General features: G+C 32.0%; 3 protein-coding genes across 5 annotated transcripts; 2 read left to right on the top strand and 1 right to left on the bottom strand.

The window, feature by feature from the left end:
- The first annotated feature begins 623 nt into the window (after positions 1-623).
- On the top strand, positions 624-5,552 carry LOC120071291 (serine carboxypeptidase 24-like). Its single transcript, XM_039023483.2, has 8 exons — positions 624-1,205; positions 3,031-3,138; positions 3,229-3,417; positions 3,538-3,623; positions 3,720-4,138; positions 4,229-4,324; positions 4,958-5,063; positions 5,146-5,552. Exons 1-8 carry the CDS (start codon positions 932-934, stop codon positions 5,287-5,289), a joined length of 1,422 nt encoding a protein of 473 aa, XP_038879411.2. The 5' UTR covers positions 624-931; the 3' UTR covers positions 5,290-5,552.
- An 85-nt stretch (positions 5,553-5,637) lies between these two features.
- LOC120071292 (nucleoid-associated protein At4g30620, chloroplastic) lies at positions 5,638-8,977 on the bottom strand. Of its 2 annotated transcripts, none has more exons than XM_039023485.2 (7): positions 8,768-8,977; positions 7,590-7,741; positions 7,356-7,456; positions 7,210-7,249; positions 6,528-6,599; positions 6,022-6,078; positions 5,638-5,944 (listed from the first exon to the last, which is right to left on the bottom strand). In XM_039023485.2, exons 1-7 carry the CDS (start codon positions 8,835-8,837, stop codon positions 5,870-5,872), a joined length of 567 nt encoding a protein of 188 aa, XP_038879413.1. In that variant the 5' UTR covers positions 8,838-8,977; the 3' UTR covers positions 5,638-5,869. The 2 variants fall into 2 exon arrangements, with proteins under 2 accessions (XP_038879413.1, XP_038879412.1); XM_039023484.2 differs by having other exon boundaries at positions 7,590-7,759; positions 8,768-8,897.
- A 6,365-nt stretch (positions 8,978-15,342) lies between these two features.
- LOC120071506 (uncharacterized) lies at positions 15,343-18,474 on the top strand. Of its 2 annotated transcripts, none has more exons than XM_039023827.2 (4): positions 15,343-16,597; positions 17,397-17,467; positions 17,569-17,977; positions 18,063-18,474. In XM_039023827.2, the coding sequence occupies exons 1-4, from the start codon at positions 16,493-16,495 to the stop codon at positions 18,255-18,257; spliced, it is 780 nt and encodes a 259-aa protein (XP_038879755.1). In that variant the 5' UTR covers positions 15,343-16,492; the 3' UTR covers positions 18,258-18,474. The 2 variants fall into 2 exon arrangements, with proteins under 2 accessions (XP_038879755.1, XP_038879754.1); XM_039023826.2 differs by having other exon boundaries at positions 16,136-16,597; positions 17,376-17,467.
- The last annotated feature ends 2,426 nt before the right edge of the window (positions 18,475-20,900 follow it).

Below are 20,900 nucleotides of genomic sequence, written 5' to 3'. Positions count from 1 at the left end.
GATGATAATGGAGTCACATTTGAACCTAACCTTAACTTATTAAAAGTATGTATCATTGATCGAGAAATTATGAACAAATATCAATATATATTTTTAAACTTTGAGAGTTGTATCAACTAAAACATTAAACTAATAATTTTATAACTTTCGTTAGTGTATTGATTTACACTCTCTCCTCTAAATTTATAATTTTCATAAAGTAATCAATTTAGATCATCATTCTACGATTATCTTCCAATATCAATTCTCAAATATGTATAGATTTTTTCGAATGTTAATTTTACAAAATGGACGTTTAAAGTAAATACATAGACGATTCTCAAAGAGAATTTTAAATAATAGTCTTGATTCATTTATGAAAATTTAAGGATTTAATTGATACAACTATAAGGTTTTACTCAAATGAAATTTTATAGAAAGTGTAAATTGATACACATATAAAAATTTAGGGATATAAATTGATATTTTGATAAAAATGGAAGATAGGAATCTCGACCAAAGAAAGAAGAAGAAGATGGTGATGAGAATAGAAGGTCAAACATAAACACACACAACTTAATGGCACTACCAATAGCCCTAATAAAAAGGGTCTTCCCAATCCCATCTTTGATGATTTTAGGACCACACTCATTTCTAGAGAGTGGGTGCATTTATGACTTTGGTTCTCACTTACTCTTCTCCTTAACCAACCCACATCTCATCTCATTTACCCTTTTTCTCTCCACATAATTTGGACAGTGAGAGAATTTATAATTGGTCCACCTCCTCCCCCCATCTCAACTTGCTCTCTAATTGCACCACTACTATATCTCTCTCTCTCTCTCTCTCCCTCTCTTCTTTCACTCCCCACCATTTCATTATTAACTCATCAAACACTTCCCCTACACACAACCCACCTCTTTACTTTCTCTCTTTCTCCCCAACTCAATTCATGCAACCCTACTTAACTTTCAGGGTTGCAATGCTTTCCCTTCTTTCCATTGTCGTCGTACTCGTCGTCCCTGCCATTGCCACCACCATTCCCGAACAACAGCTCCACGAGAGCGATCGAATCACGTCTCTCCCTGGACAACCGTCAGTGACATTCTTACAGTACTCCGGCTATGTTACGGTTAATCATCAACATGGTAGAGCTCTCTTCTATTGGTTGACCCAAGCTACGTCTCTTCCAGAGAAAAAGCCTCTTGTCCTATGGCTAAATGGAGGTAATTTGACTCATTTTCAATACCCTTTTTCACATAATCTACGTTTTAAAAAACACCAAAAAGCATTCATTAGTGATTATTATATTTATGGAAATTGACATGTACATGATAATAATAATAATAATAATAAACAACTCTCACACCATTCACCAACCTATCTGACTATATGAATCAAAATGCAGGCATATAATTAATTAAAATAATAGCCTTTATGAATGTAGACATGAATTAATATTATAAAAGTCAGATGGAGATTAAAAATAATAATAAATAATAATAATAATACCCTATTTCTAGCTATCTACCTTATCTGAATCTGCACGTCTTTTTTTTGTTGTTATTATATAATAAGAGTGGGAGGATTTGAACCACAGACCTCTTCATTCTTAACACATATACATGTTAGTTGAGATAAGATCTTGTTGGTGAATGTGCACGTCTTGTAAAAATTAACAAAAGGTAAATGCGCTTTTTAGCAAAGAAGGCCTTGAGTTTGTTAACGTGCACTATTTTAAAAAAAAAAAAGGGATTGGTGTGAAAAGGAAATGGGTTATTATGGAGCATGCGTAGAGAGAAGTGGGAGTGTAAATTTGGGGAAGCCACTTGGGTTTGTTTTGTTATATTTATGAGTATTTGAATTTTAATTTTAGTTTTGGTTTGGGAAATGAAAAAGGCAGCCTTTTAAAAACATCATACTCATACCAAAAAGCACAAAATCAGCACTACTTTTTGTTTTTGTTTTTGTTTTTGTTTTGTTTACTTACTCTCTGTCTCTCTGTTTTTCCCTCTTTTGTTTTCTGTTTTTCCCTCTTTTGTTTTCTATTCCTAAATATAATATGCTTCTTTCTTATTCTCTTTCTGTGGTGCTCATCATGTCTCTTTTTGGGATTTCAAACCTTTTTTCTCTTTCTGTCTTCCTTTTTGGAATTATACACAAAATGGGTTTTTTTTTCTTTTTGGTTTGGGTATCTCAACTTTTGAAAGTTGGTGTATGTATTCAATTCCTTGTTTCTAAAAGTTGCTAATGAAAGGTTTTCTTTATCTTGTTCCCCTGTTTTAAAACTTTTTAGTGGATCCAAAAGTTTTCAACTTTATTCCCATTAGGTTATTCGCGATTATTTCTTTAATTTAACATGTTATGTGGTTTGTTAATTGTGTTGATTAAAGATCACATGTTGAAGTAAAAATGAACATAGCTCAACTAACATAAAGTTTGTATTGTCGATCTCTAAATCAAATATTCAATTCTCCCAGCCAATATATTGTCCAAAAATAATTTTAAAAAAAAAAAAAAATCACATGTTGAATTTTGGATGAAAAATTAAGTTGAGTTGATTAAAAAAATAATTTTGATGAGCTAACTAGAAAGCTTAAAATAATTAATTTAATCTTATGAGAAACTTTATGTAGTTTTAAAGGAATCGTTTTATGGATCATTTTTCCTATTAATTCTTTTCTTTAAAATATGTAGCACAAGATTTGTGTGTGTGTGTGTGTGAAGGAAGTCCATAAGACTTTCCAGTAATATAAAAGTTGAGTCAATGACAAATATTTTTAGAATTGCTTTGAAAAAAATATTTAGGTACATCCGTCGCAACACCTGTCTTTACGTATCCATTAAATTATTTAATCATAATTTTTTTTTTTAAAGCATTTTAATTTTTTTATATTTGTGATAAGAGTGAGATGCATAGAGATGATGTACCCAAATATTACTCATTTTTTAAAGGAGTAAAATTATTTTAGACAATATATTAAAAAAAAAAAAAAGATTTTATATTAGTTAATGTTATTAAGAGCAGAGTTCTTGATGATGTGTACACAGGGCCAGGTTGTTCATCAATAGCATATGGAGCATCAGAGGAAATTGGGCCATTCAGAATCAACAAAACTGCTGCTTCTCTTTATCTCAACAAATATTCATGGAACAAAGGTCTATCACACACACATTCTCTAATCTAATTTATCTATCTTTAAAAGTTATAATCAAAATCACATTACCAAAACACACCATTTCTCTCAGATGCAAATCTTCTGTTTCTGGAATCGCCCGCCGGAGTTGGATTCTCCTACACAAACACCACCTCCAACCTCGAAGACTCTGGTGACACCCGAACTGCTGAAGACGCTCTTATTTTCCTCGTCCAATGGATGTCCAGATTCCCACACTACAAATACAGAGAATTCTACATTTCCGGGGAGAGTTACGCTGGTAAATCTACCCGCGTCAAGTTTAATCTTTTCAATACATTCTTAAACATCCAAAAGAACTAAAACCTTATTCGATAACTATTTGGTTTTTGCTTCTGGTTTTGAAATTTGTGCTCTATAGGACACTACGTTCCTCAACTGGCAAAGAAGATTCTAGACTACAACAAAGCTCACTCTCAATCCTTCATCAACCTCAAAGGCTTCCTTGTAAGAACAGAAAAATTGTACTACATGAGTTCATTATTCATAGTATTATAGGAACTACAAGCCAATGGACTTGTAACAAATTTTTGACAATGGCAGGTGGGAAATGCAGTGACAGATACCAACTACGATGCACTCGGAACGGTGACGTATTGGTGGACCCATGCCATGATCTCGGACACAACATACAACTCCATCCTCCAGCACTGCAATTTCACCTCAAACAAGACTTCCCAACCGTGTGACGAAGCCGTTGGCTATGCCATGAACCATGAGTTTGGTAATGTGGATCAGTACAGTATCTATACTCCCAAATGCCCCACTATGGTTCCAAACAACTCGGCCGCGGTGGTGGGGGCGTCCACTATCAGGTTCAAAAATTCGCTTCTTCATCGGAGGGTGTCGGGGTATGATCCATGTACTGAGAATTATGCAGAGAAATATTATAATCTTAAAGAGGTTCAGTTGGCAATGCATGCCAATGTTACTGGAATTCCCTACAAATGGACTGCTTGCAGGTGGGTTTGTTGATAGCTTTCTCTGTTTCTTTGGCCAAAACTTATAACTTTATCAGCAATGAAGTTGTGTTTTTCTTTTTTGGGTGGCAGTGATGTTCTTATTAAGAACTGGAAGGATTCCCAAGAATCCATGTTGCCCACATACAAGGAGCTGATTGCAGCTGGTCTAAGGATATGGGTTTTCAGGTTAGATTTGAAAAGCTCTAGTCTTTCCACATAATTCCGTGCACTCTCTGTGTTCTTTAATCCATGTCTGGTAAATTTGAAGTATAGAGAAGGCTTTATATAGTTTTACCCAAATACCAAGTAAATGAGCAATTTACACCCCTAAACTTTAGGAAGTGAAACAATTAAAACTAATTGTATTGATTTACACCCTCCATTACATTTCTTTTGAGAAAACCTCGTATGGAACTCATGATTGTATCAATTAAACCCTTGAACATTCATAAATGAATCAATTTAGACTCCTATTCAAAATATTCTATGAGAATCATCCATGTATTTACTCTAATCGTCAATTTTGTAAAACCTACATTTGAAAAAGTCTATACACGCTTGAAAATCAATTGATGGATGAATTTTAAATGTAATCATAATGAAATGTCTAAATTGATTGGCTTATAAAAATTTAAGAGTTTAATTGACTCAAATCATAAGTATCATACAATATTCGTCGAACAAAACCTAGAGAAGGGTATAAACTGATACACTTACGAAAGTTCAAAACTTGAATCGATAAACCCAAAGTTTAGTAGTATAAATTATTATATGCCCTTAAACTTCTTCGATGTGACATTTACAAGTGAAAAAATGCAGCGGGGATACAGATTCAGTGGTTCCAGTGACAGCCACAAGATTTGCCCTTAGCCATCTTAACCTCCCCATTAAAACTCGCTGGTATCCATGGTACTCCAGAAGACAGGTTACATATGAAGAACTCTGTCTTTTGTTTTGTTCTTTGTAATGAAATGCTTTAATCAAATTGAATGAAATGTACCTAGCAGGTTGGTGGATGGACAGAGGTTTATGAAGGGCTAACCTTTGCCACAGTGAGAGGAGCAGGGCATGAAGTTCCATTGATCCAACCACAGAGAGCTTTGACACTCTTCAGATCGTTTCTAGCAGGAAAACATCTGCCAAGATCTTGATTTATTATCTGCAAAGAAACAGACCAATGAACACAGAACAAGAAACTGGTCATTTGTCTCGTTTCTAGATATTGGTCATAAATTTCCAACAATTCCAGTACACAACAGTGCTGAGATTTAGGGAACTAGAATGGTAGTCATTCCACAATTTATATTGGATACACCATGTCAATGTTATTGCCCATTTCAAGTTCCAGATGAAAAGGTTGAACAAAGATTATTTTACTAACATCTAAAAGTTTTAAGCTCTTTTTTTTTCAAGAGATCAAATTTCCATACATTATCAAATAACTTTCCTTTCCCCTTAGCAAACCCAAATGCCATTGTCGATATTGCTCCTACAGAAGATTCCAATTGGAAATCTCATTCTCATCTCATTCTTTTGATTCTTTGTACTGATACCACAATAAATATCACAGCTTGTCTTTTTTACATTCAGAGATGGAGAACAAGGTTTGTTCCCAAACATTTAGTTCACCAGTAAAAACTAATATGGAATTCACTGCAAAGGTCAGATTACAATTAAGTCGTCCCACTGCCGCTGTGTCCACAAAACTGATGCTCGACAGACATAAAACGTCTACTTTAATCCCTCACTGAGCCCCTGGGGCATACCTAAGCTCTGGGCAAGATCACTCATTCTTTGTTTCATGGCCTGAGAATCAAAGGGCTAACTGTCAGTTATGCAGAAATAAAACTTGGTAATTAAATTAATATTGGAATAAGTCTTGCCTGAACGCTCTTCTGATGTGCGTCCTGATAAGCTTCAGTAACTAGAAGGGAAAGTTTCTGCATAAGAAAGTAAAGATCTGAATATTTGGACTATCCATCACAAGCACAATCAGAAATTTTAATGGAAATTATTTCACTATGGAAACCACCCATTCAAGAAATATCCTAGGAAACATATCTTTTACAATGTTACTGGTAACTAATAACTATTTTTAAAAATATTCAAGTATGGTTGTCAAACTTTTTTGAGCCACATGCCAATGTAGGCGGGTCTTAGTCCTATAGCCAGCCAATTTTCAAACTCGTGGTGTTAAGAGTCATAATTCCACCGAGCACCAACAGAAGATATACTCCAAGCTTGGATCGAGAACAGAGACAGGTGGGGCAAGCATTAAGTCGTGTAAGTTGTGAATTGAGGATGTTAATGGAAGTTCAATGTAAAAATGCTAATTACGAGCAATGCCATTTCAAATGTGAAAGTGCACCACAGCATCGTGAATACTCACCTCTGGTCCTAATTCCATTGCAGCCTCGGTAATCTCTGTACGAAGAGGTTGCTGATTCCCGGATAATGTCACCTATATTAGTCGACAGAAAAATATTAGGGCAGATATGAGGTGATATTCAAACATGATATGAACACATTCTTTTATACCATAATTCTCATTAAATGGAAAGGCTATGCTAGGCCTTGCATGAAACCAAATGTCAGATCCATAACCTTTTGTTGCGAGCTCGATACTTCTATAATTCTTTTCATAAATCATGATTTTTTCTCTTTCAAAATTCCCTGAACTTTTCATGTCCATAGGAATCCACACTGTAACTATCATTGATACTACCAAAAATATTTTGTAATGATTAACATCTCAAGGAGATGGCCCCAAGAGATTTTAAATCCACTACAACCCGGTTGAATATAAAGAAATTGGATATGCTTATCATCTTAAAACGAGAAAGGAAGATTAGTAATCACAAACTTTAGACCTGTTCACCCTTGTAACACCCAAAATAAATACAGGCCATTACTCTAGAATCTGTACTTTATTTACTAGCTACCTAAAATCAAGAGGGAAAACATATTTACAATCTTAAGCAACACTTTCACTTCTCTAACAACCTTTGTGATCGCATAGTTCTGGGCAAAGTGAAGATGAACTTGGCGCAAGAGAGAGAGGCAGAACATACCTTTATTAGCTCTCCTTCACAGTAGCCATCAAACTCTGCCCTGGAAAACAGAAACATAGAAGGAATAAAAAAGTTCAGACAACTTCACAAAACAGAGAAAAACATCATCAAGTAACAATACATTTAATTAACTTGTTTGGTCTTACGCCGCAAGTTCTTTTTGTACACGCACTGCCTCTACTTGGACAACCTTTTGTGCTGTCCTCACAGTTTCATATAACTTCTGCATGTTCCCAAAGATTCCTGCCTAAAAAAAGTTAGCATGTAAGTAACGATGGTTTCACCTCACTTGCAAGGAAAAGTCACTTCAACTTTGAGAGACATTTCTATTTGGTCTCAAAATTTATACTGTTTTAACATATTACAGATAAAAGTTCTACCTTTGAAGGCGCATCATCACTCTTCTCCTCATTATCCTTTTTTCCTCCAAATAGACCATAAACGCAAAGAGATCTGTTATGTTTCTCAACTTTCCAAGGACCATAAGGTGAGATCCGCACACCAATAATATTTGACACTGAATTTAGGTTGCCTGTAAGAGGCATGCAGCCAGAAAAGGATAAATTATACATTAATAAGTATAGTGTGTACAATCAAATGTCACAAAAAGTGGAATTCATCTCCAATTCCAGAATAAAAATTGGAAATTTCTATTGTGCAAACTCAAAAGTATTATATTCAAATTTCAAATTATAAAAAACAAAACATTAAATTCTAAAACCGTCTTGCACAGCGAAGGGCCTGTTTGGAATAACTTCCTAAGTACTTAAAAACGCATATTTTTTGCACTTGAAAATACTTTTTTCAGCACTTAAAAAAGTCATTCCAAAACAGCGCTGCTTCTTTTGATACATCTAGCTTGTTGAAGAGTTCTACTAATGAAGTAGACAGGGGATTTATTCAGTTTTAATATTGGCATTATCAGATATGCAACCAGCTTCAGTCTAGGTTACAAACTAAGAATTAAACTTGACTGGTTCATGTCATTCATTCTCAATAAACAGTTTTTCAGGAGGATAATCTTACTGCTAAGTAACCCTAGTAGTAGAAAGTTTTGAGGCTTATCCAAACTAATTAAATAGTTTTGAAGTAAATTTCCCAGATCACAGCCTTCTTCTTTCATGTTCTTCACACAATTATGTACATAGAACGCATCTGCCTTCAAGTTCAAATTAAGAGAATCTCCCCCACTCACCTATCACAATTTTACTTCGATTCTACTAAGAAAACAATAATTCTTAAACAGAAATGAACCTAACCCATGCAGTGATTAGAACTGAGGACACCGCCAGACAATTCTATTTTAGGTCTAAACTTCAACCGATCGGCAAATCTTCCCAATGAACAACGCCATACTAACCATCCCCACCAACTTAGATCCTTCCGTTAGATTGAGTGGTTACGAAATAGCTACATGCTATACAATACAAAAGTAAGTCCCAAGCAACCAATTCAATTCAATTCAGAGATATAGCAATCAATCCGAAACTCAATTTCCCAAGGTCTCAGCAACCAAAGAAAATGAAAAGGAGAAAAAGAGTTACAGAATGGAACTAACTTCGTTTTTTGAAATCAGACATTCCTCGGAGATTTGGCAGTTGAGCACTCAGTGATATCGTCGACGCCATTGCTCAAAGCTGCTGTGAATATGCTGAAAAGAGAGTCGAGAGGATAAACTATAAAGTAGATTTTCTCAGGAAGAGACCACGCTTAAACATCACCCGCCGGTTATATTTCATAAAGACAGACCAATAAACAAACACCGCGTAGCTAATTTGAAGTTGTATTTGATGTTATCAAATATATTATAAATTCGGAAATTAAATTCTAATTTAAATAATGGTTTTAATGTATTTAAGACTATATTTTATATCTTATATCATTAAATCGATTGTAGTTAACCACTCATTCTAAATATTAGTTGATTATAAATTATCATTAATTTATTTATGAATATGTTTTATGTTTAAACAATTTTGTATAATTATTATTTTGTAATATTATATAATATTACATAATTTTAAAAAATGAATTAAGTTTATAACATAATATATCTGTATTTCTTTTTTTTAATCTTTATTTAATATAATTCTATTTTGAAAACATTCAAATATATATATATATATATATATATATATATATATATTAGAATTTGCATTGTTTTTATCACAAAATTCGAAAACATTTTTTATAAATATAATTCGTTTATCAAACACATATATATTTATGAAATTAGTGTATCTAAAAACGTAAAACATAATTTGGATTGCCAACTAAATATATCTTTCATATTTGTTTTATGGTAAAATACATCTTTCGTCCAGTTTCCTTTAGTTTTTTGGTAAAATAACTTTTTCGTCTCGTTTTCTTTAGCTCTTAGGTTTCAAAATGTTATATATTTAATCCTTAAATTTTGAGTTTGGTTTCAATTTAGTTTCTATATTTCAAAATGTTACAATTTTAATTTGACGTTTGTTTCAATTTCGTCCTTAGATTTCAAGATTTTTTTTTTTCTTTTGGTGGAGTTATTGGAAACATTGGAGGGAGAGTTAGTTATTATGTAAGGGAATATTAGTATGATTAGTTGTAAGGGGTAATCTAGTAATTAGACATTAAGTTAGTTACGTCTTCTGGGTTATAAATAAGGGGAATTGCAGTGGGTGACAATTTAAGAATAAAATATTTAAAGTGTGTCACGTATTTTTTTCCATTTTACAAATATGACATTTTTTAATGTATAAAATATATCGAATATATCAAATATATCAAGTGTATATCATTAATGTATCTGTAGGGATAAGTGGAAAAATTAGAAAAATGCAGGGACCATAAAAAACTCAACCTACTGTAAAAAAAATATAGGTTAAGCATGTTTTAAAAAAAAACAACAAAACAAAACTACATAAAAAGGGAAAGAATCTTGCTTTCGTATGATGACTCATATGAAATTGACAATTCTCTTTGGGATTTCTTGAACACCACCAATGTGGAAACCTTCCTATTCTCTGAAAATTGAGATTGGTTTGTGGAAACCAAAATCTAATTGGGAAGAAATAGAGATTTTTGGAGAGATCTTTTTTGTTCACTAGATTATTTAATCATTATTACCTGCAAAACTTCAAGTATTTCGATCATTGATGAGGGAGAGAGAGGGAAATGTGGGATAGCCCACATTTCTGATTACTCCCCTACGTGGGAGTTATCTGATTTAATCTAATTAATTACTAAATATAATTTAATTAATTATTTAAATGAATCATCTCTCACGTAACCTATAGTTTTTAATTCATTAAATTTAATTAAATAGTTATTTAATTCTCCTATTAAATAATTACCAAATTAAATATCAGATATTTAATTTAACCTATATTTGAATCATATTCAATTGTATTTCTCTCGTAACCTATAGTTTAAATGTGAATCCAATTCATATTAAATTAATATTTGAACTCTTTCGAATATTTAATTTTTTCATAAATTAATTTTAAATTATATCCAAAATTAAATCTATATTATAGAGCTTAACTAAAATATAAACTTTATATCATAATATATCATAACATGTTATATTATTTCCCTAAGTGAATTTGAACATTTCAAATTCTATTCAAGACATAGTTACCTCAATTCCCTTTACGAGCCAGGAAAGGAACCTCGTGGATCTACAGATCAAAAGCTTCAACGATATGAGATTAATTGACTAAACTCATTAACCACATTAATCATGATTCGTTAATTGTGGATACATTTCACCAGATACCCATAACTACACTCTTCTCGTTGTAGATATATTTATGTATCCACGAATATAGACCAATAACAACAAGTTAGTCATTCACGAGTGTTCGTAACACCAACTAGGTCAAAATTACCATTTTACCCATGGGTTACTTCTTCATCCTTAAGTACCCGTGCTCCTCTAATGAACAACATGTTTATGGTCCAACCATTAAATATAAACCTCTCCCCGGCCAGTGAAAGGGTAGGACCATTTGTTAAAGTCTCAGAGATGTCACTTGAATGAACACTCATCTACTCTACGCTATAGTTGGGAATGCGTGAAATCTATCTTGTATTATTGTATTCCCAGCTCCCTACTCAGTCTTGTCCCCAAAATGGTAGGCATATTGGATAGGCGAATTGGCCACTCTTACCCATACAATTCAAAGGACAATCTCTCGTGATTAGAAGTTCATGATAGACTTGAGATTAAGACTAAGTTGCTTAGGTCTTCCTAGTAAAATAGAAACCTAATTAGTCAACGAGATTACATTTAGTGGTTACTGTTTTGCAGTCCGGTCTTGTGTAAACTCGTTGCATAAGATACTCCCACTCGCATTACACGAGCGTGCTAGATCATTGAGTATGTATCAAATACATAGTGGGTCATATTCATAGTGTCATTAGGATGAAGTACTCAACCTTATTCTTATACTATAAACCCTTTAGGTTGTATCTTGAACATTGATCCTTGTACGTCTTCGCATACAATTCAAGACTTATAAGACAGCTTATGATGTGAGTTTATTAGATTTAGGGTGATTAAGACAAAATGAATACAAAACAATTAATAACACTTGTTGAAAAAAACATCGATAACTTTTTATTGATGACAATAAATTATTTACGTTTACTCTACGAGTTTTAGGGCATAAAACCCAACAATATCAATTATATCAAGTGTATCAAGCGTATCGTGTATATCAAGTGTGTATTAGGTGTATCCTAATATATCAATTATATCGTGTATATCAAGTATGTATTAGGTGTATCCGTACTTTTTTTACATTTCATGGGATGAGCTTGTTTTGGCCATTTTTGCAAAAGTAATAAGTATGAGTCATGAACTTAATTTTTAAAGCTTATTTGACCAAATATGCAAGAAACCCTATAAATAGTCGGTGAAAGTGCGTTTATAGGTGTGAAGAATTTTGTAGAATTTTCTTTGGAAAATTTGGGAGAATCTAGCCCTCTCGAAAGACTAGTCGTTACCTTGTTATTATTTTTATGATATTATAATAAATTTTCATATATTTCTATATGTTAGTGTTTTTAAGTGTATTTTCGTCAAGAAAAATCCTTACATATTTTAACTATCAAGTTCTAAATAGTTTTTGTAGCAAAACGAAAGTTAAAATAATATTTTCTTCTCATTAGTTTAACACACGTCTTATTATAACTCATTCAACCAATTTCAAATGGAGCCCAAACTCTTCTTGAATGTCTTAGACATAAATTTTATTTACGAGATGTGATTTTCAAGATTGAAGGTTTATAATTCAAATTCAAAGAATAAAAATTTAAAGTGTACCCATTAATTTGATGCAATTAATAGGGATTTCGAAAATTTTGATATATATTTTTTTTTAAAAAAAAATAGTTGGATTGGAGGAAGCGAGGCCCCAGCAGTCGGCAGCATTTTATGCGGGCGGCGGAACTCAAGCCCATGTTTATGTTATATATATTGCAATAATTTCTTTAAAATTCTCACTTCACTGCTTTTCTAAGCATGCCAGAGTATGGAAAATTATTTTAAAATTGAAATTGTTATAAAATATTTATAAATAATAATAAAATATTATCATTTATTTGTAATAGATCATGATAAATCACTATAGATTATTATTTATATCTATTATGATATAAATAAATATAAATAGTAGTCTAGCGGTGTATCGCAACTAGACAGTAAAATTTTACTATATTTATAAATATTTTTGTTCATATTTGAAAACAACCCCTGAACTATTGATAATTATACTTGAATTTTTAGTCAGTTTCCAAAAAAAAAAAAAAATCTTTTTAATTTTAAATTTTGGTTTAGTTTTTTAAAATATTAATAAAAGTAGATAATAAAAGAGATATTATTTTAAATGACAAAAAAAAATCAAATGAGGCTTAAGTAATTTACAATTTCCTTCTTTATTTTTAATTTACTTCTATGTATCAAACTTTTTTTTTTTTTTTTTTTACATATTTTCTATTTTAAGATCTACTAATATATGGTTGATGTGCGATGTGCGATGCAACTTATTGACATATTTGGAAGAAATTGACTTTGGCTTGTGGAGTAGTATTTAAGTGATCGTGCTTATACAAAATATGGTACTAGTTATATTACTAGCATGGAAGAAATTGGTTATTAAAAATTACGTTTATAAACAATACTTTTTATATATTGATTTATTTATTTTGTTACCTATTTTAAGAAGTATTTCTAAAAACCTAATGCAAGTTTTAAAAATGAAACAAAAAAAATGTTTTTGAAAAAGTTGTTTTTATTTTTTAATTCTAACTAAAAATTGAAGTGTTTAGCTACGAAAAATTAAGACTGGTATATAATATGTATAATTTCCAAAAAGTCTAAAAGTCAAATTTACATTACCTAAACGGTTAAAAACCATTCAATTTAGCATAGTTTTATTACCATCTCCAATCCATTTTTTTTAATGCCTATAATTGGTTAAGGATAGAGTATTGTTATATTGAATTTCATCATTATTGGTGAGAGATTAAAACATCGACACTTTAAGAGACTATGTGGGAGGCTAATATGAGATGGTATATCTCTACATCATATATCATTTCAGTGTTTGAAGGTCCATTATCCTATCTCACTGATTTTAATTGTTTGTGGGTTCATTTTCAAAACGTGTTTCGTATCTCACCATCATTTTTCTTCCGTGTATTGTATATCATCTCAGTGCTTAGACATACTCGATCGTAACTCCCCAGACATCATAACTCCCCACATCTTATATCATCTCAACATCCCAAACAGCCTCTAAGTGGTAATTGATATTTTTACCCACTCAATTATGTTCAAATCGACATCACTTTTATTGGTTGACTTGTAGATTTAGTCTATAAACTTTTATATTTGTGTCCAATAATTCTTTAAAATGTTCTTAATATTTATTTAACTTTAGCTTTGTGTCCAATAAGTATCTAAACTTAAAAATGTCAAATAGGTCAATAATTTTTCAATTTAATATCCAATAAGTCCCTAATATTTTCATCATTTTTTTCTAATTTACGAATCTATTAAACATAAAATTAAACTTCGTATCTAATAAAACATCAATAGTCAATTTTATGTCCATTAGATCTACTCATTTTAAAAAAATGTTGAATAAGTCAAGGATCTATTAGTCATAAAATTGGAAGTACAATGACTTATTGATACAAAAATAAAATTTCATAAGCCCATCAGAAAATTTATAAGACTCAGAGACCCATTTGACATAAATCTAAAAACTCAAAAAATAAACTTATAATTTAGACTTTGTTTGATAACCATTTGGTTTTGAAAATTAAGCATACAAACACTAATTTCACTATTAAATTTATTGATTTGTTATTCACTTTTTACTAATATTTTAAAAAATCAAGCAAAATTTTGAAAACTAAAAAACCAAATTTTAAAAATTTGACTAAGAATTGAACTTTTGTAAGTAATTAAAAGCAAGTAGACTTAATTTTTTTTTTTTTTTTTTTTAAAAAAATGATTACTAGACAAGAAACTAATAATATTTTTATTTAGTCCACGACGATACCATCTGATAGGACATGCTCATCAATGCTTCTAACTATTTGCCACACCACAAGTTCATCCAATAAATTTGTCATCTTTAACACTATTAAGGACGTTTGGTCACCAATGTTTTTGTAAACAACTCAATATTAATAGTAAATATTATATTTTTTAAGTTGAAAATCCACCTCTTATATTTTTTAACTGGAAAGAAGAAAAAGGAAGTTATCAAACTTAGAAATAGCTACTAAAAAGATGAAAAGGGCATTTGGATCCAATTTTGAGAGGAAAATAATGCAATGTTATGTCAAATCCTAATCACAGAATAGGGGAATTGATTCAATTTAAGATCAAAAAATGAGGCTTTGAATTGACCCAATACTTACTGGAGAGGATATGCCCATGCCCATCTGCTGGCTACAACAAAACTCACACCATTCCATTAATTTCATTGGATGCAAAAAAAAAAAAGGCCTCACTTGAATTTCCTACTCTACCCCACACCACACCAGAAGCACTTTGGGCAATTTGGTCTTTTTGTATCTGACTGACATGGAGCCAAACCAATTTAGCCTTTCCTACTTTACCTTCGGTCCTTCGCCATCTTTGAAAAAGCTATGGGTTTTGAATTGAGGGGTTAAAAGGAAAGAAGAAAATGGTGGAGATAGAGAGAGAGAGAAAGTAGGGGTATTTTAGTCATTTTGTATAAATTGACCTGCTATAATAATGGGAAAATGGGGGAAAAGGAAAGAAAAGCATCCTCCCCTTGTTTCAGATTCATGAATATGCAGAAGAAAGAATATGATGAAAAAAACCAACATCACACAGTCCACAGCCAAGACAGGGAGAGGGAGCCCTATAAAATAAGGTACTTTCAAACTAACAAAAAAACTCTCTTCAATTCAACCAGCCCCTCCATTTTTATCTAATCTCCTTCCATATGGCAAAAATAGGCAAAGAAAAGAGATGAAATTTTCTGGATCAAACCCTCAAAATTTTATCTTTCCAATTACTACTTACTAGTCTTCCCTTTTCTGTCTTTCTCTAGAAGTCTAGAATTCTCTCTCTTTGCAGAAAAAAGGGTGAAGAAACAGAGAAACTCCACACAACACCCATCAATGACAAGGAAGAGTCTATACCACCCAAATTCTGTCCGTCTTTCTTTCTTTCTTTCTCTCTCATTAATGGCCCAGCTGGACCAAAATTTATGTTGAAGAAAAACCAAAAAAGAAAGAAAGAAAGAAAAGAAAGTGAAGATGGATGAGATGGATAGATGTCTTCTAATGTCCTCCAACCAAACCCACCTCACAGACACACACGCACACAAACAAACCCTTTTCTTTTTCTTCTCAACTCAGTATTAAAAATGGGTGTTCCCTCAATTACCCTTCTGCAACCCCCAAAAAATCCTTCCCCCATCTTCATCACTGTCTCTGAAAAGAACAATATTTTTCACCGAGTTATGTGGGCTTTTTTGGGTTTTAGTTGGCTTGGTCAGAGCTTCACAGAGAAAACAGGAAACCAAGAACCTTCACCCCAATTCCCATCAATTTCTCCTTTTCTCTTTCTATTTCTCTTTTCTCTTTCTTCTTCTTTGTCCTTGCCTCTTCACCCACTTTCTCAATTTTTCTTCCCTACCTGTCTTCCTTCTTCGTTACCCATCTTCCTTTCTCTCCCTCTTCCCCCCTAATCTAAAACTTCGGCTATCTTCTCTTCTGGGTTCTTAATTTTTTTCCTACCTTCCCATCTATGAAGAAGATGAAAGGGGTTGTCTCCCAATACCCTGTGTTTGAGGATTCCAAGACCAGATTCAAGCATCAGAGTCTCCTCCAAGATTATCAGGACTTGGAGAAGGTAAATTTCTTTTTCAGCTTTTTTACAGATTTAGGGGTTTTTTTTTTCTTCGTTGTTTCTACCAGATCTGGCTTTCTTTTGATCATGTTTCAATTTTTTCTTCAGATCTTTTTTCTCCTAAATTGGGTTTTGTTTTGTTTTTGGTTTGGAAGAGAGGAAAGATGGTTTGATCTCATAGTTCTGGATCATGGAAACCTGAATTAAGAATTATTATTGTTGTTACCTTCTTGGGCTAAAGCTAATTCTTCTGAGTATCTGAACTGGCTATTTTCTTGGTTTAAGTTCTATAACCCTCTCTTTAGTTGCTCAAACAATAATACGAGAACAAAAATTTGTGGTTGTTTGTTGAAATTTGAAATACCTATCCCTAGGCAAAAAAGGAGTGAAGTTCATATATTAATTTTTTTTTCCTATTTGGAAATTCATCTTTTAGTTTCTCTTCCATTTGTTTATTTTCTTGCTTCTGAAAGATTCATACCCCCTTTTAAACTAATATGATCTCCTCTTGTCCAATCAAGCAACTTTGGTCCATTCTTAACCTGTGTTTAGTTACCATTTTAGATCATCTTTCTGAGTCCAGTGGTTTTCTCTTCTACTCTCTAAATATATGTTCTTAAACAACTTACCTTATTTGTATGGTCTTCTGTTTTGTTTCTGCTTTACATAATACTAAAACTTAGACTATTGCTGGTTATTTATAAAATTTGCCGCTCCAAGTTCCGAGTTTGTGACATAGAGATCAGTTTTGGACTTGGGAAAGTTATGGATGAACAAACAGTTGATTTTTTTTTCCTTCCAGGAAACAGGAACTGTCAAGAGGAAATTACAGATGATGAAGCTAAAGAAGATGACCCTGATTGCAGAAGTCCGGTATGATAATCTACAAACTTTTACAGTCTATTTGTATTGATCTTCATCAGGAGTTAGTGAATTGTTTAGTCCTAACTAATGAGTCTTTGTTTATATTGAAGATTCTTGAGGAAGAGATATGAGTACTTAATGAAGAACCAATTATCAACAAACGACCATTATTCAAATAGAGAGCCCGTGCAGCAGAAGCAATTGAATAATCAAGTGGCTAACAACAATAAGAAGGGGAAGAATGGTGCGAGAAGAAGAACTGTTTTACAACCCCTCCCAACCATCTCTGATGTAAACCAAAAGGAAAGAATTGACAAAGGAATCGATATGCCTCTTCAGAATTCTACTCCAATTCCTGTTCTTGACTTAAACCAGAAGGCAAAGACTTCTTCTAGGAAGAAAGCCAATCAACAAAACTCGACGCCGGTTTTCGACTTGAACCAGAAGGAAAGAATGTACAGTGGAAGAGATGCTAGCGAGAGAAACATCACTCCATTTTTTGACTTGAACCAAATTTCGGTAATTGACTAGGGGACTTAATTACATTTACAAAGCTCTGCAAATGTAATTTTCTCTAACAATCTCTACATTTATTTTGGTTCAGATAGAGGAAGAGGAATTGCAGACCAATTATGAGCCACTGAGAGTTGATGAGCTGAAGAAAAGCCTTCTCCGAGGAGGGAACGACGAGCAGCAAAACGATATCAAGATTTCGGCGTGCAGGAGTATTGGAGATGGCCCGAGTCGAGCTGGTAAAAGAAAGATTTCATGGCAAGATCAGGTGGCTTTAAGGGTTTGAGCTCATTTTCATCTCCAGTGTCACTTAGAACTCTACTATTTGGGTGGTAGGCTTGAGGCATTTCCTTTGCCTGAAAGCCATCATAGTTGATTGTAATTCCTTCTCTGATTCTGTATTTTTCTATGTAAAGGGAAAGTAGTATTTGTACATGTTAATACATTTAAAAAGAATGATGATGAGATATGGAGAAGAATCAAAGTGGCAATCCTTCAATCTACTGTCTATATCTAGTTTTGACTTGTCAGTTATCAGAATTCTTAATGGCTGTTTGTTAAACTTAAACCTGAAGCTTTTATACTCGAGATGATATATCTATAACTGTAACAATAGCTGAAAAAGGATTGGATTTGTTCTTAAAAGCTTGAATCTGATTCTTTCTACATGGAACCAAATTACCTTTATATGAAGAAAAGGCAGAATTTCTAAAAAGTTCATTAAGATCAATCAAACTAATTAATGTAAGCCGAGTCAATAAACAAAACATCTTGCTATTAGTATCAATGGAACACACATCTGAGGGGAAATGTTTTGTTTGGTTTCAGAATCTATAGCTGCAGCATATGAAAAAATGAGAAATTAAAAACTGAATCTATGTAACCAAAAAGGGAGCAGAGAAAAGAAGAAATCTACAACCAAGTTCATCAGAAGTTATAGCTCGCAGCAGCTGTGGTCAGATCACTTTAGAGTCAGTCAAGGATAATGTGCAAAATTTGATATGACATTAATTTATTTTTTTTTCCTAAGTGTTTAGCCATATAATCCTCCTTTGATCACAAAAATACCTACACCTAAACACAAAATGAAGCATATTAAAAGTACCCAAGATTAGAACAAATTATCTTCATTTTTATACGATATAATAAGTAATCATTTCGCCTAATCAGTTTCTAATAAAGATGAATACTTGGCTTATGAGGATATTAATGTTACCATTTATTCAAGTTCATAATGAAATTTGATGAGATTAAAATTTTGAAGGGTAAAAAAAGATGAACTTTTCATTTGATTTTACAGTTTCTTACATGTTTCCATACATGTGAAACATAAGACATTTATATTATTATTATTATTAAACAATGCTTTAAGATCTTAAAAGAAAAAAAAAAGTTAGAAAAGAAACTAACATAATAATACATTGCGATTTCTTATACTACATAGGACCTTGCCTCATGTAGTAGGGATTAGGGTAAATTGAGCTATCTTGGTAAAATCCTTGATCGATTAAGATTGTAATTAATTTCTTTAATTATTTAGGATTAGGATTAGTTTTTTTTTTTCTTTTTTTTGTTTATAAGATCAAGATTAGTTTCTTTGTTTAATTAAGATTGAGATTAGTTTACTTTTCAATTCTCTATAAATAGAGAAACTATCTTCTTGTATTGTTAACATTTGATTCATGATAAAAATTTTAATTTTATTATTGGAGATTTTTCTCATTTTATCTTTTAGACTACATCAATTTGGTGTCAGAGGAATCATCTAATTTATACATCAATCTTAAAGTATCGGAGGAAATGAAGAAAGGAGTTAAAGAGATCCAACGGTTATTAAGAAAGATGACTTAAAACATGGATCGACTTTTGAAACAATGACAAGAATTCAAGAAAGAGATAATTGAAGAAAATCAAGACCGAGAGCTGGCTAGATTAAAAGAAAATCAACAATTCAATTAAAGTTAATCTTGCAAGAAACACATGTATAAGACAGAAAACCCAAAATAAATTTGGAACACATACGTGGGCCAACCGAACAAGGAAGAAAAAAAATGAACAAAGAAAAGTCTAGGGTAGAAACACATGATCTATTCAACTCTACCCATGCGATCTAACCCAACATACATGCTCAATTCTTGGTATGTGTTTCACGCTATCCTACCCCTTTGAATTTATTGGACAGAACCTTCTCGATTCAATTTGTTAGGGTGGTTCGTGAGTTGAATTGGATTGGATTGAAAGACTTTTTAAATTTGTATGAATTGTAAATTCCTTCAACCCAAATTAACCTTGTTAAGAAATGAATCCAACCCAATCTAATCAATATTTAAGTTGAATTGGTTCAGGTTAATAAGGTCATTTATTTAAAATTTTATTCAAAAAAAAAGTAAAATATTAATAATTTAATTATTTTCATATATTAAATTAAAATTAACTACTCAATTTTAATTTATATAATAAAAAAATTCTTATCAAAATGCTAAAAAACTATTTTTAGGAATTTTTAGAGAAAAAATAATAAAAATAATATATGTATAAATAATTTTATCATATGTAAAAAAAATATAAATTTTAAAGTTATAAGTTCAAGATGGTTCACGTTATTTTAGGTGAATCCACAAATCAAACCAGCCTATAAAATTTTCATTTATTTGAATCAAATCTAACCCAAATGAATTGGTAATCAACCAAACAACATGAGTTAAATAAAACTCTTACTCTTACTATTTGTTGCCTCTTTTTGTGGGTTTATTTCACCCCATTTCTTCACAAATTCTTGGTTATGCAATAACCTTTCAAATGTGTTTTATGGGTTGCTTTGCTATTCAATTTCAGCTAAAATGATTGAGCAAAATCTTGACGACAAGAATGTACAGTTGTGAGCAACGAAAGAAAGAATCTAAAAAGGGACATGCTCTACAATTTTTGA

The sequence above is a fragment of the Benincasa hispida genome, chromosome 2 (genome assembly GCF_027475165.1).
Source record: "Benincasa hispida cultivar pf3 chromosome 2, pf3_genome.v1.1, whole genome shotgun sequence".
NCBI classification, from domain to species: Eukaryota; Viridiplantae; Streptophyta; class Magnoliopsida; order Cucurbitales; family Cucurbitaceae; genus Benincasa; species Benincasa hispida.
This window is presented reverse-complemented; position numbering and strand designations above follow the sequence as displayed.